Below are 16,186 nucleotides of genomic sequence, written 5' to 3'. Positions count from 1 at the left end.
TCCAGCAGAAAACAAAGGCATTTGCTGACATAAAGGGACAAGAATATGGCCAAAGACAATCTGCAAGAAAAATTTAATACTCTTTCAAAATAGCAGGTTTGGAATTTTCTTATTTTTAGTTAAGAAGACTGAGAATTATCAAATGGATCTAAGTGCAGGAAAAGTTTGAAGAGGTTATAATAAGCAGCTTTTGAGTTAGAGGTAACAAAGCCTTAAGTAAGTATATTTCCAATCAGGGTAATTACTAAATGACCTCTAAATCAAAAATAGTGTGATTATACACTGTTTGAAGAAAATTAATTATCTTTCTTTTCCTTCAAAGTGTGGAAATTTTTAGGCCAAACCAACTTCCAAGGCAAAGTTAAAAAAGGGCAAAAATAGGACTTTAAAAGCTTGTTGCAACCTTAACAATAGGGACAATACTGCTTTTCCGTAACAAAGGGAAGGTAGATGTGACAAAACTGCATGAGAGGGCTACAGTTTTGCTAATAAGAGGGACTGAACCAAATCTTTTTGAAAAATCCAGTACTTACAGAGTTTAGCTGGAACTATTATACCTCCATGCGTGGTGTTGAATGGAGTCTGAAATGAGACTAGCACAAGGAGCTGCTCCTGGAATGTGCTGCATCTCCAGAAGGAAACCTTGCCGTGTGCAGATGTTAGCTAGGAAAATGGACATCCCAAAATGATGGGGCAGTGTATTTTGTCCTCTCTGAGACATTACTCTGTAAGTAGAACCGAAAACCAAATGTTTTCTGTTCTTATAAATTCAGCAATGCAAAGCTTGTTTCACACATGGAACCACTGCTGCTCAGTCCAGCATCTTAACTTCTTCTGTCAGTTGGTGGTGGACCTGTTGGATAAAGATAAGATGATGAAGATTCAACCGAGGTGAAATAGCATGTTACAGCTTAACTCAAACATTCCTGATACTATCAGGGCTGAACTTGAATGTTGGTTGCACTTTCTGGATGTAGTGATGAAATACAGTCATTGAATTACCTTGAGTCACCCATTTCCTGGGCAGTTCGGGTTTCTAAAAAACCTGATTATATAGCTGAAATACCAGAGAAAGTCATACATCAGCAACAGAGCTGGATGAATGGTAATTCATTTGTGATGAGGGACCTGTTACTTCATTTTCTATTTTTCACTTTCACATGCAATGACTTGAATTTTTTTTTGTTGAATAATTTCTATAAATATTTTTCATACGTGGGTTATTGGAAGGTGATTTAATCAAAGTATCTGATATTAGAAATTCAAAAGGGACTCCTTCAACTGGACATATCAGTCCCCCTTTTTTTTTTTTCTAATTGGTAGAGGATATCTTTCAGAATCTGCCTGCTAGTAAAAATAATAATAATTACAAATGCAAAGTCATTGCTGCATTCCTGCCAATAAACTGATATGCTGGAATATTTGTGGAAAGCAATCACAAAAAGCATGTGAATAGTTAATTACAGCTCATTCATTTGACCAGCTATTTGCAAAAAATATTTGGGAATGTTCCACCAAACAGTAGTCACTGTTATCTTCTTCCCTCTCCTGTCTTTGAGCCTCTCTGTCTGTTGAAGGACAGATGCTGGCATTCAGTTGTCTTTTTGGAACTTGTCAAAAAGCCACGCTCAATGTGAAACCTCAGGTCATAATATTTAAATAGACATTTTTAATTTAGGATTGCCTGTTCCCAGTACCATCCAGTGTAGAGCACAGAATAAAGGTTTGCATTGCCCTGCATATACTATCTGCTTATAAAAAATATTTTAAAGGAACATAAAATATCTCTTAGCTAACTTTCACAAGCAAGAGACATTTAACTCTGGATGGATTTTCCCAAAGTACATCCCTGGTGACTCCTTATAAGAATCACAAAAATTGAAGTGTGATTTATAACAACTGTCTCATAGTTTGGAATTCCCAGCAGAAGACATATATCCCTTTTTTACAGTGCATAGATACATGACTCCTCTGATCCTCTTTACAGATGACTTCCAGTTAGCACATGGCCTAATTCAGAGAATTATTCACTCTGCTTCAGTCTTTAAAGTAGAACTGGAAGAAAAACTACTTGATCTCTATCCATACCCAAACGCTTCTGCCTCGCCAGCAAGAATTCAGTGATTCCTTCTGGATAACTATATTATAGACCTGACTACATTGGGCATCAAAAAAGCTGAAGATACAATCTGCATAAAATTTACATATATTTGCATACACATGCCTGGCCAGAAAATATAGCAATTCACATTTCCACATCATAAGAGGGCTAATGGAAGTATTTTCTGTTCTTTTGGTGTGCCTTTCACTTTTGTATTTTTTTCGTTGCGGGTTGTTTGTTTTTTTTCTGTTTTAGTCATCTGTTTTACTCACAAACTTTCCAAGTTGTCCCTGTGCTCCAGGTTTGCTTTTACTCAACCATGTTTAGAGATGACAATTTTAAAATTTTTGCCCTTATGCTAACTCTACACGCTCTACACAACTTTCTTACCCCAGCAGGGTTTTTTAAAAAATGTCTTTTTTCACCATTATTAATCTATTTGAAGTAGTTCCACTGCTACCTTGTGGTAGAGTCTCCCCACTTTGTCCTTCACCATCCTAAATCTCCTCTCCCGTTTTTCCTCCACAGCTCCTTGCATGTTTTACCACCACTGTGGAAGTGAAACAGAAGAGCGGGATGAGAAGAATGGTTCTGCGCTCCCTGGACTTAGGCTGGTGCCACTCAGATAATTTCAGCAGCTTCTCCTTTTTCACTTGGGCTAACACAGCTATCACAGATGGTGTTCTCAATGATAGCTGCCACCCCAGGTTTATTCAGCTGAGAGCAAAAGCTGCAGAATTTATCAGAAATGCTAGAGAATATAAACAGAGCTTCCAAATCTGTCCATGTAGTCAAATATATTTGGTGCAGTTTTCACCTCTTGAATCTTCTAGTTACAGCCTGGTCAGATGAAAAGATTGCTTCAAAAGAAGCAACCGTGAGGAGTAGCATATTAAAGGGGAAAAAAACAGGGAAAGGTTCCTTCTTTAAAGTAAACTCAGAAAAAAAAGTCAGGACTTAGATATCACTGAAGTCTACGCTGTGTGCAGTCTATGCTAAAATAAGGAAAAAGTTGTTAATAGGTGACTGTGATAACTGTAACTTTCATAGGAACAAAAAGGCAAAAAATAACCTCTGAGCTTTTCCCCTTGGACTTAAAGTTACACTGCAAAATATTCACTGATTTCTGCAAGGATATCCATACCACAGCTAGAGGTGTGCTCTGAGTTAGGCCAACAGCAGCAATATTCTTTAAGGAAATCTGTTTTCCTATTCAGACTTTCAGCTGAGCCTAACTGCCAAAGCTAATCATGTTGTTTTTCCCCTAGAGCTCTGATTCAGTCAATTCTGGGGCAGAGATTTTGTATAGAATTTCTTCCCCAATTAGAGATTTCCACAGACTGGTTTCAAGTGGCTAATGAGAATGTACAGGGATTATAAACATACTTTCTTCTGGGTATTTTGGGTATGATTAATCCTGTTTCCTGACTTCAGAACACTAATATGTATATAATGAATTCTTTCTACTGTTGTCCTAATTTTCTTTGGACTTCAGGTATGAAAAAAGGGGTAAAAAAAGGAAGTTGATTAGAACTGCTTTTGGCATTAAACAATTGAGTTGGAGTTAGAAAACGCTTTTGAAGGGATTTTTCTGCCACTATTCGCAAGCTACTTGAATTTACAGAATAGCCAATGAACGCTTAAGAACCTTGCAGCAAATTCTCTGCTAAAAGCAGGTTTATATATTCCATTTCTCATACTGTTGCCAACAGCAAATGTATGTATTCTTGCATTAACAGTTTAAAGGTAGATTGAAGCACAGTTGCAGGAGGAGCACTTATCAAAGTTATGGTTAAGTAGTTCATTTCTGCTAACTGTGCAAAGAGGTTGTAAGGAGTGTTTGGTTGTTTTTTATTTAAAAAGTATTTCTTAATGAAATTAGAATATGGACTCTCCCGGGGAAATCCAACAAAAGAATTCCGCACATGACTGTCATATAGACAAGTCGAACCTTGAAAACTTGCTACTATTACTAGAACAGAACCTCTGAGGGAAAAATTATTGTGAAATAACTGAAGAGTGTATAACGGGTTAATCAAGTCAACAGAAATACTGGATTAGTGTAATGTATTCTGCTACTAGTGAATGTATCACTAAAGCATATACCCGCTTAGGAAAAGATTAATATATAGATTTTAAGTGCCTATATACAGGCACTTCCTTCTTGAGGGTAATTGGCTTTTTTAAGGATAGTGTAGGAGGAAATGCATTGAGACCCTTCTTTATATTCTTTTTGCTTTGGAAAAAAAAACACTTGTTTGTATGGATATGCTGTGTATTGAGACAAAATAAGAGAAGGATTTCTGCCATTTATTCTACTTGATTTTTTTCCACTCAAATACAACATCAGCAAGTATCTCCTCCCAGTCTCTAGTTAGGACTAAGTGAAGGACAAAAACATTGTAAAATGCCTTACTAGCTATAGCTGTTAACTTTTGTTCAAGGCAACTGCTTTAGCAGATAGAAGACTTCAAGAACAACTGTTCTGTTTCTGTGCACATATGCTTTTATTTTTCTCTGTATACTCAATGCCACATTTATGATCCTCAATTACTATAACTTAAAAACGTTAAACAGAATCCATGGATGTACTCCAATTTTTCCAAGTCTAAAACTGTCGTCCAGTGCCTAAATTGTAAACTCTACCTTAAACAAGTGCCCTTTTATGAATCATATTACACAGTGGTTCACATCCATCTCTAGAGAAACAGACTGAGAAAATTTAACTGATTCAGGGGTTAATTTGCTCCATAAACTTTGTCAATAGCAGGTCTAAGGAAAATTAGCACCAATAATTATAATACTGATGTAAGTCATGAATCTTATTAGAGTGATTTTTAGCAATTTAAGAACCAAAGGTTCACAAATGTCAGGAGTTCAGTAATATGCTTGGCTTTTAATAAATGACAAACGTTTTTAGAATTTAGGCTCCTTTTGCTTGCAAGCTTAATCAGTATCCAAGAACACAGAAGACACAACAATTGTTTTTAAACCAGTGTTACAAAATTAAGAGATTCAAGCCAAATTGGACTTCATTTGTTGTAAAGAGCAAACACTTACCAGTATCAGAAATAATTTTCCTTTATTTTCCTTTTGAATGACCACATATACTACCAAGACTTGGGGATTGCTCTCTCTCATACAGGCCCATAGACAGAAGAGTTCTGTTTTATTATACCATAACATGCAAACTGTAGATGATTTAACTACTCGAGTATCTGTTGCAGAAGTAGTATGTCACAACACACGCTTTTCAGCAAGTCCATGAATGTGTTGGAGCAACAATATTTTATGCAGAAGAATAGGAAAATAATGGGATGGATGAGCTTTCTGAAAATGCCTTTACCCAATATACTTAATCTTCTAGATAAATTTGAAACTTTTTATGAAACCGAGTTTTATAAAATTGGGGTATTGGAGTTGCCAGCACTGTAAGTATTCATGAACAGATTAGGCTAACATCTGCCCAAAACAGCAAATAGGTGCCTCTGGTCCTCCCATCTGATGGCAAAATGGGCTCGTGAATTCTTTTTCAGTATGTAATTTGTTTTGGTTTCAATCATGGATTTATGAATACATGAACAGAGTAAAAATGCTGAGTTTCTCTTCTTGTGCCAGCAGAATCCTTTCAGGCTTTGTAGAGTTCTGCTAAACATAATAAACAACTTTAACTTTTCCAACATCAGTCCTTCAGGCACAAATGGTTCATTAGTATACTAGCATTTACCTTCATCAGATATCTACGGAGCTTGCCTCAGTCTCACAGCAGGACCCTTGCATTTCTTCTAGCCTGCCAGGATTTCAATCTGTTAGAGGCTAACAAAACTGATTTATTTTTATTCAGAGTTTCAGGCTCCTATCTTACTGTCTTCTGCAGCTTACTGTTCCAATTTATAGCTGAATTTGCTGCTTCAAAACACACAAGCAACACTACTGTAGAAATATATGCCTAAAATTTACAGCTACATGTGATGTCAAACATTTGCTTTGTTTTGTCCTCAACAGATGGATTTCCTAGCTTCATTTTCCCCTACATGATACAATAGTACCTTGTCCTACCTATAATTTGTATATTTCTACTATTGTAAATCTGATTTAGTGTTATGCTTGAATTTCTTCTCACTTTTCTTTTTTAAATATATCAACTCTTTAACTACACACTGAACTCAAATCATTCTGCCTAATGTTGTTTCACATGTGGTTATCACATATATAATACTTTTCTGGTATGCAGAACCCTAAATGTTGGCTCTTGCCTCTGAATACCTCTTGCATTCTCTTCGTCTTATGGGATTTGGGCTTATCCAATTTACACCTGCCCTTCAAGGATTTGTATGTCTTTTATTTCCTGATACAGATTTGATGTTTCTCTGATTTGATCTCGGACTGATGTCAGATCTTTTCTCGACAGCTGTAGAATATATAGAGAGTTGTTACAGTTCAGAACTATCTCTTATAGATAAGACATTGAATTCTTTAGCTCTGTGATTTAACTGGACTCAAGAGCATTTCAATAACTACTAATATTAAGCTTCAGTGTGATTTCCTAAACAAAAAGCATTCCTTAGAGATGCAATCCCTTTTATGTGTATAAAACCAAAATGCATTGGTGTTCAGATATTTGATGCAGTTGTGGGAATTATGGAAGTAAAAATGGAGACAATGAATCATCTGGCTGGAATCCACAATGTAATCAGTAGCAGACCAACATATTTTAAACCGTGTCTTTTACTATTTCTTTCTATTTTTCTTCCAAATAATATGGTTTGCCTCAGACTTACAGATCTTCATTTAAAGGGTTCCCTATCAGAGACCTGCACCTGTACTGGGAAGTCACCCCGCACTGAAATTTTATTGCAATATTAATGCTCTAGTTTGGCAGATGTTACTGCAAGAAAAAAGGTTATACGGGAAAAACTGCAGTCCTAAGGTTTATGACTTAATGAAGAAGGAAAGAAGAAAAGAGAGCATGGAAAGGAAGGGGAGGAAGAGAGGGAGGAAGAGAGGAAGGGAGGAAGAGAAGAAGAGAGGAAGAGAGGAAGGAAGAGAGGAAGGAAGAGAGGAAGGAAGAGAGGAAGGAAGAGAGGAAGGAAGAGGGGAAGGAAGGAAGGAAGAGGGGAAGGAAGGAAGGAAGAGGGGAGGAGAGAGGGGAAGAGGGGAAGAGGGGAAGAGGGGAAGAGGGGAAGAGGGGAAGAGGGGAAGAGGGGAAGAGGGGAAGAGGGGAAGAGGGGAAGAGGGGAAGAGGGGAAGGAAGGAAGGAAGGAAGGAAGGAAGGAAGGAAGGAAGGAAGGAAGGAAGGAAGGAAGGAAGGAAGGAAGGAAGGAAGGAAGGAAGGAAGGAAGGAAGGAAGGAAGGAAGGAAGGAAGGAAGGAAGGAAGGAAGGAAGGAAGGAAGGAAGGAAGGAAGGAAGGAAGGAAGGAAGGAAGGAAGGAAGGAAGGAGGGGGATTACTGTTCTGGATTATCCTGCCAATGACACTACCATTTAGATTTCCCAAAATACTTGTTAACTTCTCATACCATGACATCTTAAAAGGCATCATTACAGTTTATTATGTTGTGATTTGTAGAAAAATAGTATGTGACAGACATTTCTATAGAGATCATAATGACCTTAGTGTCAATGGGAAAATCACAGACCTTTACAGTATATATTCTCTGGCATAAACAAAAATTAAGGACAAAATAAGACTGGGAAATATAAATGGTTAAGTGGACTAAGATATAAACCTGCATTCAGATTTGAATTTTTTTGTAATACCCTTCTTATCAAAGGACTCTTTCACATGTGTGTGTTTGTGTTCTCCAACATCTGGGGTAGACACAGCAAAATGGATCACTGAAGTCTGGGTTGAACCAGACCTATAGAATCACTGAACTGGTACTGTTTCCCTGTCAAGATTTTTACTCATCAAACCACATCCCTTTCTGCATCCAAGACACTTGGAAATTCTCTTTATTCTTATTTCACATTCATTGTCCTGCAACCCAAAAGTTTTCTAAGGGTAATTTGACAAGTAATTGGCTTTAGTGTTTCCTTGTTCCAGCTTTTCCCTCTTGAGAAGACTCCTGTGTATAGAGCCAGCTATGACATGTGCTGTTGCTCCTGAAGATGTACTCCAGTAGTATGCATCCTAACTGGATTGTAGGCATTTTGGAGTAAATAATGATCATTTTATGTTTATAGCCTCTGATGCCTCCAGCTTCACCATGTCCTTCTCTGAGTTCAGTGGAGGGAAATACAAACTTTTGTTCACATGTTACATGTTGCATGTTACAAGAGTGAGACAGCCACTTTAATGAGCACTGACTGCCTTCACTTTGTGTTTTCTGGAGCACTAAACTGGCTTTAGTACCAACTCAAAGAATAATTTGTTACACCTAAGCTTTGCCATAAGAGTAGGTAGACTCACTGCCCTTTTTTGACATATCTCATATTCTAAAAAAATGTTACAGTCTTAAGGAACAACCAATAGGACAAAAAAGCATGAATACCTGATGGAGATACGCTCTTCAGCCAGCCAACAAAATTACCTTGAAAACGCATGGACTATTTTACTGGTCAATTAAAACAAGGTTTACATTTTGGAGAAGGATGTGTGTACTTGTGTTGATGCAAAATTCTCTGGAGTGAGCAAAGTTATCTCCTCTTTTTTTACCTTTTACCTTTTTAGCTAGTGCTGTTAGTGTCTCTTTGCCAAATGCCAAAGAAGATGTTGCAAGAAGACTGAATGAAAAGCAGGAGGAAGCAGTTCAAACATTGAAGGATGTGGGCAAAGCGAGGAGTGACAGATAAACAAAGGAGGAGTTCCAGGAAGAAACTGAGTGAAAGAACTTTTTCAAAAATAGGCAAGGGTGTGTCTGCACTCTGTGTGTGATTTGTGCTTCCTGACTTCGTCCTATTCATTTCTACATTTTCCATTTCTTCTGTGGAAAAGTACTCTGGACCCATTGCCTCAGACAATACCTTTTGTAAAAACTTACATGCAAAATTGTCCTCTGTAATTGTTGAACTCCATTAAATATTTCTTCATTATTTCTCATTTATTGACTGTCTTAATCCAAAAAAATCTATGTGGTCAAATGTAAATAAGAGTTTTTCAAATGTAAATAAGAGTTTTTCAACCCATTGACTGCAGGCTTGTTGCCAAAGGGTTTAAGTTTGTCATAGAGCAACCTGTACTTGAAAATTTAGGGATCTGCATGCAGGGGAAAAAAAAAAAAAAAAAAAAAAAAAAGATTAATATCACTGATGTAAATGATAGCAGAAGAGCGTTACTCTTTTTGAATGGTTAGGGGCATATCCTTTTCACTTATTATTCCAGGTTCTTTGTGAAGTGCCAATAGCTGTACTTAGCATTGTACAATATTCATACAGCCTCTAGAGAAAAGAACATGCATTGAAAAGGAAACAGTTGCAAAATAGACACTGTGCCTTGAGAAGCACAAAGGAAGTAGGAGGGTTGACATTTTTTCCCCTCTTTTATCTTTTCTAGATATCATAAAAGAAGGAAACCTTCATTTTAAAGATTTACAATAGGGTATTTTAGAAAAGATCGTTTCATGTTGTGACACTGTGCTATGGAGTCACCATGTTATAGGTCTTGGCAGAAAACCTGTGGCTCAATTTGCAGTGCTAATTATGAGTAACCACAAAAACACCATTGCAGTACAGCGTCGGTTCCACTAGAGGGGTCAATTGTTCCTGCATGATAAATGCGTACCCATAGGACTGGGAGCTGGAGAGCCTCTTAATACTACCTGACAGGTGCCACTTTTTCCCTTTCTCTAACAAACAAACAAAAAATTATTTGCCTTAGTAGCAGATGAACAGACAGCTACTGGACTCACACACACTGCTTGTTTTACACAGCCCATTGAAAGGTTCTAGGTCTCAAGGTTTGTGCTGCCATTTGGAAGTGGCAACCACAGCTTGACTTCAGAATATGCTGTAAACTTAGGGTCTATTACTCCTTTGGAGCTAAATCACTTACTGTTGGGGTAAATTGGATGACCTGCTGAAAGAACTGTGATATAGAAGGCTGGATTTGGAGGGTTCTACTCTGAAGGGGATTTACCTGCCTCTAGAAGCAGCCCTGCAGAAATCAAGGCAAATGAAGTGAGTGCGGTCTCGCTGGAAATCTGCACATGCAACAGCTACCCAGGATATTACAATCAGAAAACATTTCTGATCATTTTTAACTTACAGGCTTTTAAGTGGTGTAATTTGCCTTCAGAAAACTATCAAATAACCCTTAGTTTATAATTATAGCTTTGCTTAGAGAAGCAGCCAGTTATAAAGCACCCTGGTAGACGGAGAAATGTTAAGACACCCTGTCCTTGTTTTTGACGCAGAGGTGGGATATGGGCACCAATTTTCTCTGTTCATTCCCTCTGCTTTCCTAATCTGTTCTTAACTGGGCACCTGCTGCAGCAAATGAGAAAGAGTGGAGGAAAAGGAAATGGAAATGCTGCAGTACAAAGTATGGTTAATAATATTTATTAATGCATGCAGAGAACTATTAAATTAAAAAAATTAATGGAGGTCAAAAGCCAGCTTCTAATTCTCTTCAGGCAAAAGAAAGAATTTATTAAAAAGCAGAAAAGGTATCCACAGAGAAACTTTCCCCATTTACTTTATGTGCATGAAATATAGACATCATCTTGACACTCAGTTGATGAAAGAGAAGAAACTAAAATTAACACTTGAGCAGTTAACGTTAGCCACATCATGGGAAGAGGGGCAAAAACTCAGCACAATGTTTGACACAGGCTGTTCTAGAGATCTGTTAAAGTTTGCAGTGAGCCATTTCCTAAGAAATCTTTTTTACAGAACCAGCTTTCATCATACTATATCTTCAGTACAGATAATCTTGGCGTGGCATTATTTTACACACTGCAGCTAGCTGAGAATCTGAAGAAAGGATATCCAGATCTTCTGGCTGCGTGGATCTGACACAAAAAATTGGAGCATAGAGGAAAAGAGTCAGAAGCATGAATCAAACATGCCTTTTGTTACTGGAGGCATTCTTCTCTGCTGACAAAAATATTTGTTTAAATTTTCACATCAAGACAAGATTCAGGTGTAGTTGATCAAATAGCCTAAAGCTGCCTGATAACAAAAATAAATTCCCAGAAATCACCTCAAGTATTTTTTAGTTCTCTGTGTGCTGGAAACATGATTCTCAGTATGGTTCCCTTGCACAATCTGTATGAGCAGGGAAAAAGCAAGATGATTTAAACAAGTTGCTATATTTTAGAGACAGTTTTGCAGAAAAAAAAGAAAAAAAAAAAAAGAAAAAAAAAACAGTTTAAAAATGTCACTATCGTGCTGCCACTGAAGCCAATTGCAAACCTCCACCATTTTCTCACAGAGATGAAAACTATACGTGTGCTTAAGGACAACATAAATACATAAAGGCTGGGCACTGCTTGGATCTCACCTGAGCTTTTGAAAGAAGGGATTTGCAGCGGTTTTGGGAAGGACCCTCTGCAGAGGTGAATTTCATTTACTCAAGACTGCACAAGGTTCCATGCTGGGAATAGCGTTTTCCCTGTATCCATTTCCTTAAAAATATAATTATCCTTTTGTAGGAGTTTGCTGTGATCAGAGGTGTTCCTGGCTTCATGGACACACAGGAAGATGAAGATCTTACATTCTAATTATAATTACAAACAATTAAATGTGAGACCTGAGACTAGGAGCAGATCCTTAAGAAGCAAGAAACAACACTGGCAAGAATTACAAGGAACTGCAAGGAGCACTCCAAGTTCAGTCATGTATAAAATTTACAACATGACTGAAGGGCAAGTCTATCATTTTCACTTTATACTTTGGCTTGTATTATTCAAAAATTTATGTTTTAAATCCAGTAGGATGAGGTCTGCGTTCATTACCTTACAACATCCTTAGCAGGACCTTTTGTCTGATGCTCAGCACTGTGTTAGCACAGTTATGCAGCTCCTGCCCTGGAGCTGGTGTCTGCCCTGGCACTTCGGGGACTAGAAGGAATATTCCACCACATAGGTGTCTCCTATAGGCATAGGGATTCCTCCACAGACCTTTTCAGTCTCCAGATAACCTCTCTCAAAAATACTGTACTGGAGGTTAGTATCTAGCTAATCAGCAAACAAAAGTTTTTCCACAAAAAATATCTGAAGAGGTATTCATAACAGGCACCCTGAAAATGTTCTAAACCAATCTGTTGTGTAAATATTACAGTGGGGGCTGAGAGGACACGTGTGTATTGTACGCAATGATAAACCTGGAGTGTCAACCTGGATGTGCGCAGTGGTACACGCAATGGAAGCCTTGGACAAGGGCAGTGTGAAACTGCTAATGTCACCAGTGGTGTCATGGGTATTTTAGGGTGTGAGGAAGTGATCTCAGGTCATGCTGCATCGCAGTCATTAGAAAATCAGTAACTCCTGGGGCTTTTCTGCTTCTGCAGCAACGTGCATCACAAAGCCTCTAGCTTATACTTATTTTTTAATGAATTGAGTACTGTTTTACAAATGAGGCATTTTTGCACTTTCATGTCTTGTCAGTATTTGGAGGTGTAACATCAGGAGATTAACCATCCCACTCAAGCTGTCTTTATTTCACGTCTGTTTTCCAACCTCTGCCAATTGCCAGTGTCACACAATGAGATGAATACAATATAACCAAACAATAAAATTAATTAATATGTTGTGAATATTTTGCTTGGCAATTGTGTAGTCTCAGGAAGCAATAGCAAAGTCCTGCAACCTGCTTTCCAGGTAGACTCTCCTTGCAGGCAGCCCTAGGTTGCAGGGAAAAAAGGCCCAGGAACAAGAAGAAGTCGGGCAGAAACAACACTGTAGCAAAGGAAAACACTTTGTAAAGGGGCTGCTTTCAGCCTGCACCCCAGTTAAGAGATATTCTTCCTAGAGGCAGTGCGCAGATATCACACTCCTGCTTCAAGACCCAAAATATTTTCGCATATGGCACTGGGAGCAAGAGGGATGGTCATTTTGTACTGCCAGTGATACAGAGAAAGATACAGAAAAGGAGTGTCCGAATGGGTGACCCCAAAACCTGGTGGTGTTGTTGGCTTCAGGAGTCCTGGTTATTTCAATAGGCTCCTGTTCACAGAGGTAATACCAAAAGCAAAAAGAACATTCCAGCTTTGGGACCTATGAGAATATGAAACCTGGCTTCCTTTCTGAAGGAGGCAAGGATGTCCCCGGTTTGGACAATGTGACACTGAAAATACAGACAAGGGACAGGTGGAGCAAAATATAGTTACAAAATAATTATGGCTGCATGTACATTGATTTTGTACACAGGTGCAAGTGTATGTTCAAGCTTCTGTGTTTAACTGTAGACTATTAAACCATCCCATTTCATTACACTGGGATATAATTTTAAAACGTTGTCTTGCTCCAATTTTAAATTGCATAACTCTACCAACCAAATAAAGACAAGGAAGGCAATAACTGCAGAAAGCATAAATGTAGGGAGGCAACATAGTCATCTAACCCAAGATCTGCAAACACAGTATTGTTGAGGGCGCTGCTTTTGTCAGTGATCCTCACCCTCCTACTTATGTGGGGCTTTTCCATTACTGCACAGAAGACATATGGGACACGTTGTCTGACCTCAGAGCTGCTACCACAGTTCGTTGTCTCCTGCTTCAACTCTGCACCCTCTCAGCTGGGGGATTTGTTTCTTTGACAGTCCCCCAATGTAGTTACTATGGGAACAGTCCTATAGATCAGTACTACACCTGAACAGGGATTAATTATTCCAGTGCAGAGTAGCTTGTGATAAAACAGAGGACGTTTTGGTCCACAAACACATTAACTGATTTAAAAACAAACAAACAAACAAACAAACAAAAACCCAAAAAACAGACAAACAAACAAACAAACAAAAAAAAAAAAAAAAAAAAACACCACCACCACAAAATCACCAAAACTATAGCTTTGGATATTTGCATTGTATTCAAATTCTACCAAAGATTAAAATACTGTAGCCTAGCTGCAGAGTAGGGTTTTTTTGATGCTGTTGTGGTTTGGCTTGGTTTTTTATACAAACTGTGTTAGTGGCTTGTGCATTTGCAGGAAGGTAAAATATAAATCGCATAATTTTAAAAATATTTTTCATTGTATTCTTGAGTAAAACACATCGAAACTATTAAGTGTTCCAACGATGCAAAGGATTTTCCTCTGTAAAACTCTGTAAAAAAAAATTCCAAACTTAATGTGAGGTGTCCAAATTACATACTATTCCATAAATACCTTCCTTTTGTCCTGACGTTATGTCTGTGACATATTCTGAGTTATTTCCAGGAAATTCACATTTTTCCTTCCAAGGACCTCAGACTATAGTTTCATTCTTTCCTCAGCTGAAGTGGCTGCCCACAATATTTCCTTGGCAGTCCCTTCCACCCCAGAGGGCAGGTTCCTCCTGTGGGCACATCTCAACAGCCCTTGGTCATGGGCGGGTCACATCAACAGCCCTCTTCAAGGTTTAGTTAAACACCTCAAAAACACCTGTGCACACCCTGGCCTGTCCCTGCTGACTCCTTTTTTTAATTTGTCTAGCACTGGTCAGACCAGGAAGTGTTTCCCAGAGTGAAAACTCCTTATATGTTGTCTTTAAATCTCTGCCTCACCTGTAGACATTTGTCTCCATAGTTTTGTAATATTATATTCTTAAAAACTATGTTTACTGTCTAATGCTTGAAAGTAATTCCAGCATTTTATAATTTTTTCCAAGTTAAATATTCTTCCCCAGCTTTCTTTGGGATAGCTATTTATGCGGGGTTCTAAGCTGCACTCACATTTTAACTATATGTTAACTATATGTGACCTACTGCCAGCACACATGCACACAAACATACCCTTACCTTCAATAATTTCTTCATGTATAGTTCCTATGTGGTTTGTTTTGCTTTGGGTTTTTTTTGGTGGATTGGTTTTTGCTTTTGTTTTTGTTTTTCCATCAGCTACTGGTAAATGAATGCTATTAACGTCAGATTGAATACCTTCCTCTCTCCTTCTAAATTGGATTGCCTATGACAATTGGCTCATGGAAATTTCATCTGTTTCATTTCTTTTTCATGGTAAAGTCCTTTATCACATTAGCACTTCTGCATATACAGGGAATGAGTTACAGGTTAATTAGATATTTTTGTTGTGACGGTTTAGTTGTCTGCATCTGGATTTTGGTATTACCTAGTAAGTGGCATGAATTTCCTCCTTTCATTCTCCAGGAATAGACCTCTACATTTTTCACGTGTGTCAATTTGAACATGGCAGGTAGGCAGCACCTGAGAAGGGCAAGTGTCCAGAAATGAAGTGGTTTTGTGCTATTCTTTACACCCCTTTGCAAAAAGGCTGCATAGAGTTACTTGCCAGCTCTGCACCCTACTACTTACATAAATGGCCCAATTTTAAAATAGTAATTATTATCATTGAATATCTAACATCTCCCACTAAATGGAATGAACTTAAATTCTCAGATCAAACAGAATTACATAACAACTCCAAGGTAAATGCTAGAATATATAACTGAATCTAAGCAGAAACGTCAAATATACCAATTAATTAATATCACTATATTGAGTTCTGTTATTTTTACTTCCTGTAAAACCCTATTTAATGAATAGATTTAAATACTTATACCTTGAACAGTGGTACATTAGTGTAAACTATCAGTAAATAATAGTCGCAAAAATAGGTAGGTCCATACAAAGTAAAATATAAGATGATGTAGCTTCAATCCTTGTATCCTTTTGCAATGATTTGTAATCCTCCTCAGCACATTAAGATTCATTAAACAAAATTGAAATTATTTCCATTAACGAGAAATAAAAACAGTATTTCAATTTGTTTCTTTTTTTTATTATTAGGACTGTCTTTAATGGGTAATTTTTCAATTACGTTGCCGGCTCTGCTTTAGATTTGAAAAAATACTCTTAATCAGGAACACAACCTTCCTGATGCACCATAGTAAAAGAGGTAGACACATCAATACAAGTGTTCAAGCGATGGTGAAAAATAAACTGTAGGGTGTTTTCCTATATACCTGTTCGACAGAACGTTCGTTGAATTATGTT

At 37.7% G+C, this 16,186-nt stretch overlaps 1 protein-coding gene across 1 annotated transcript in view; it reads right to left on the bottom strand.

Annotated features, from left to right (window-relative positions):
• Positions 1-780: 780 nt before the first annotated feature.
• The window catches only part of LOC309439178 (uncharacterized protein), an 85,571-nt gene continuing 70,165 nt past the window's right edge, over positions 781-16,186 (bottom strand). Inside the window, exon 6 of the mRNA XM_082051371.1 lies at positions 781-853. Coding sequence (XP_081907497.1) covers positions 812-853 — 42 coding nt within the window. The 3' untranslated portion in view covers positions 781-811. The remainder of the gene's footprint in view (positions 854-16,186) is intronic.

This window comes from Streptopelia decaocto, assembly GCF_964273445.1.
Source record: "Streptopelia decaocto genome assembly, chromosome: 4".
Lineage (NCBI taxonomy): Eukaryota > Metazoa > Chordata > Aves > Columbiformes > Columbidae > Streptopelia > Streptopelia decaocto.
Note: the sequence above shows the minus strand (reverse complement) of the source record. Positions and strands in the feature narration are given on the sequence as shown.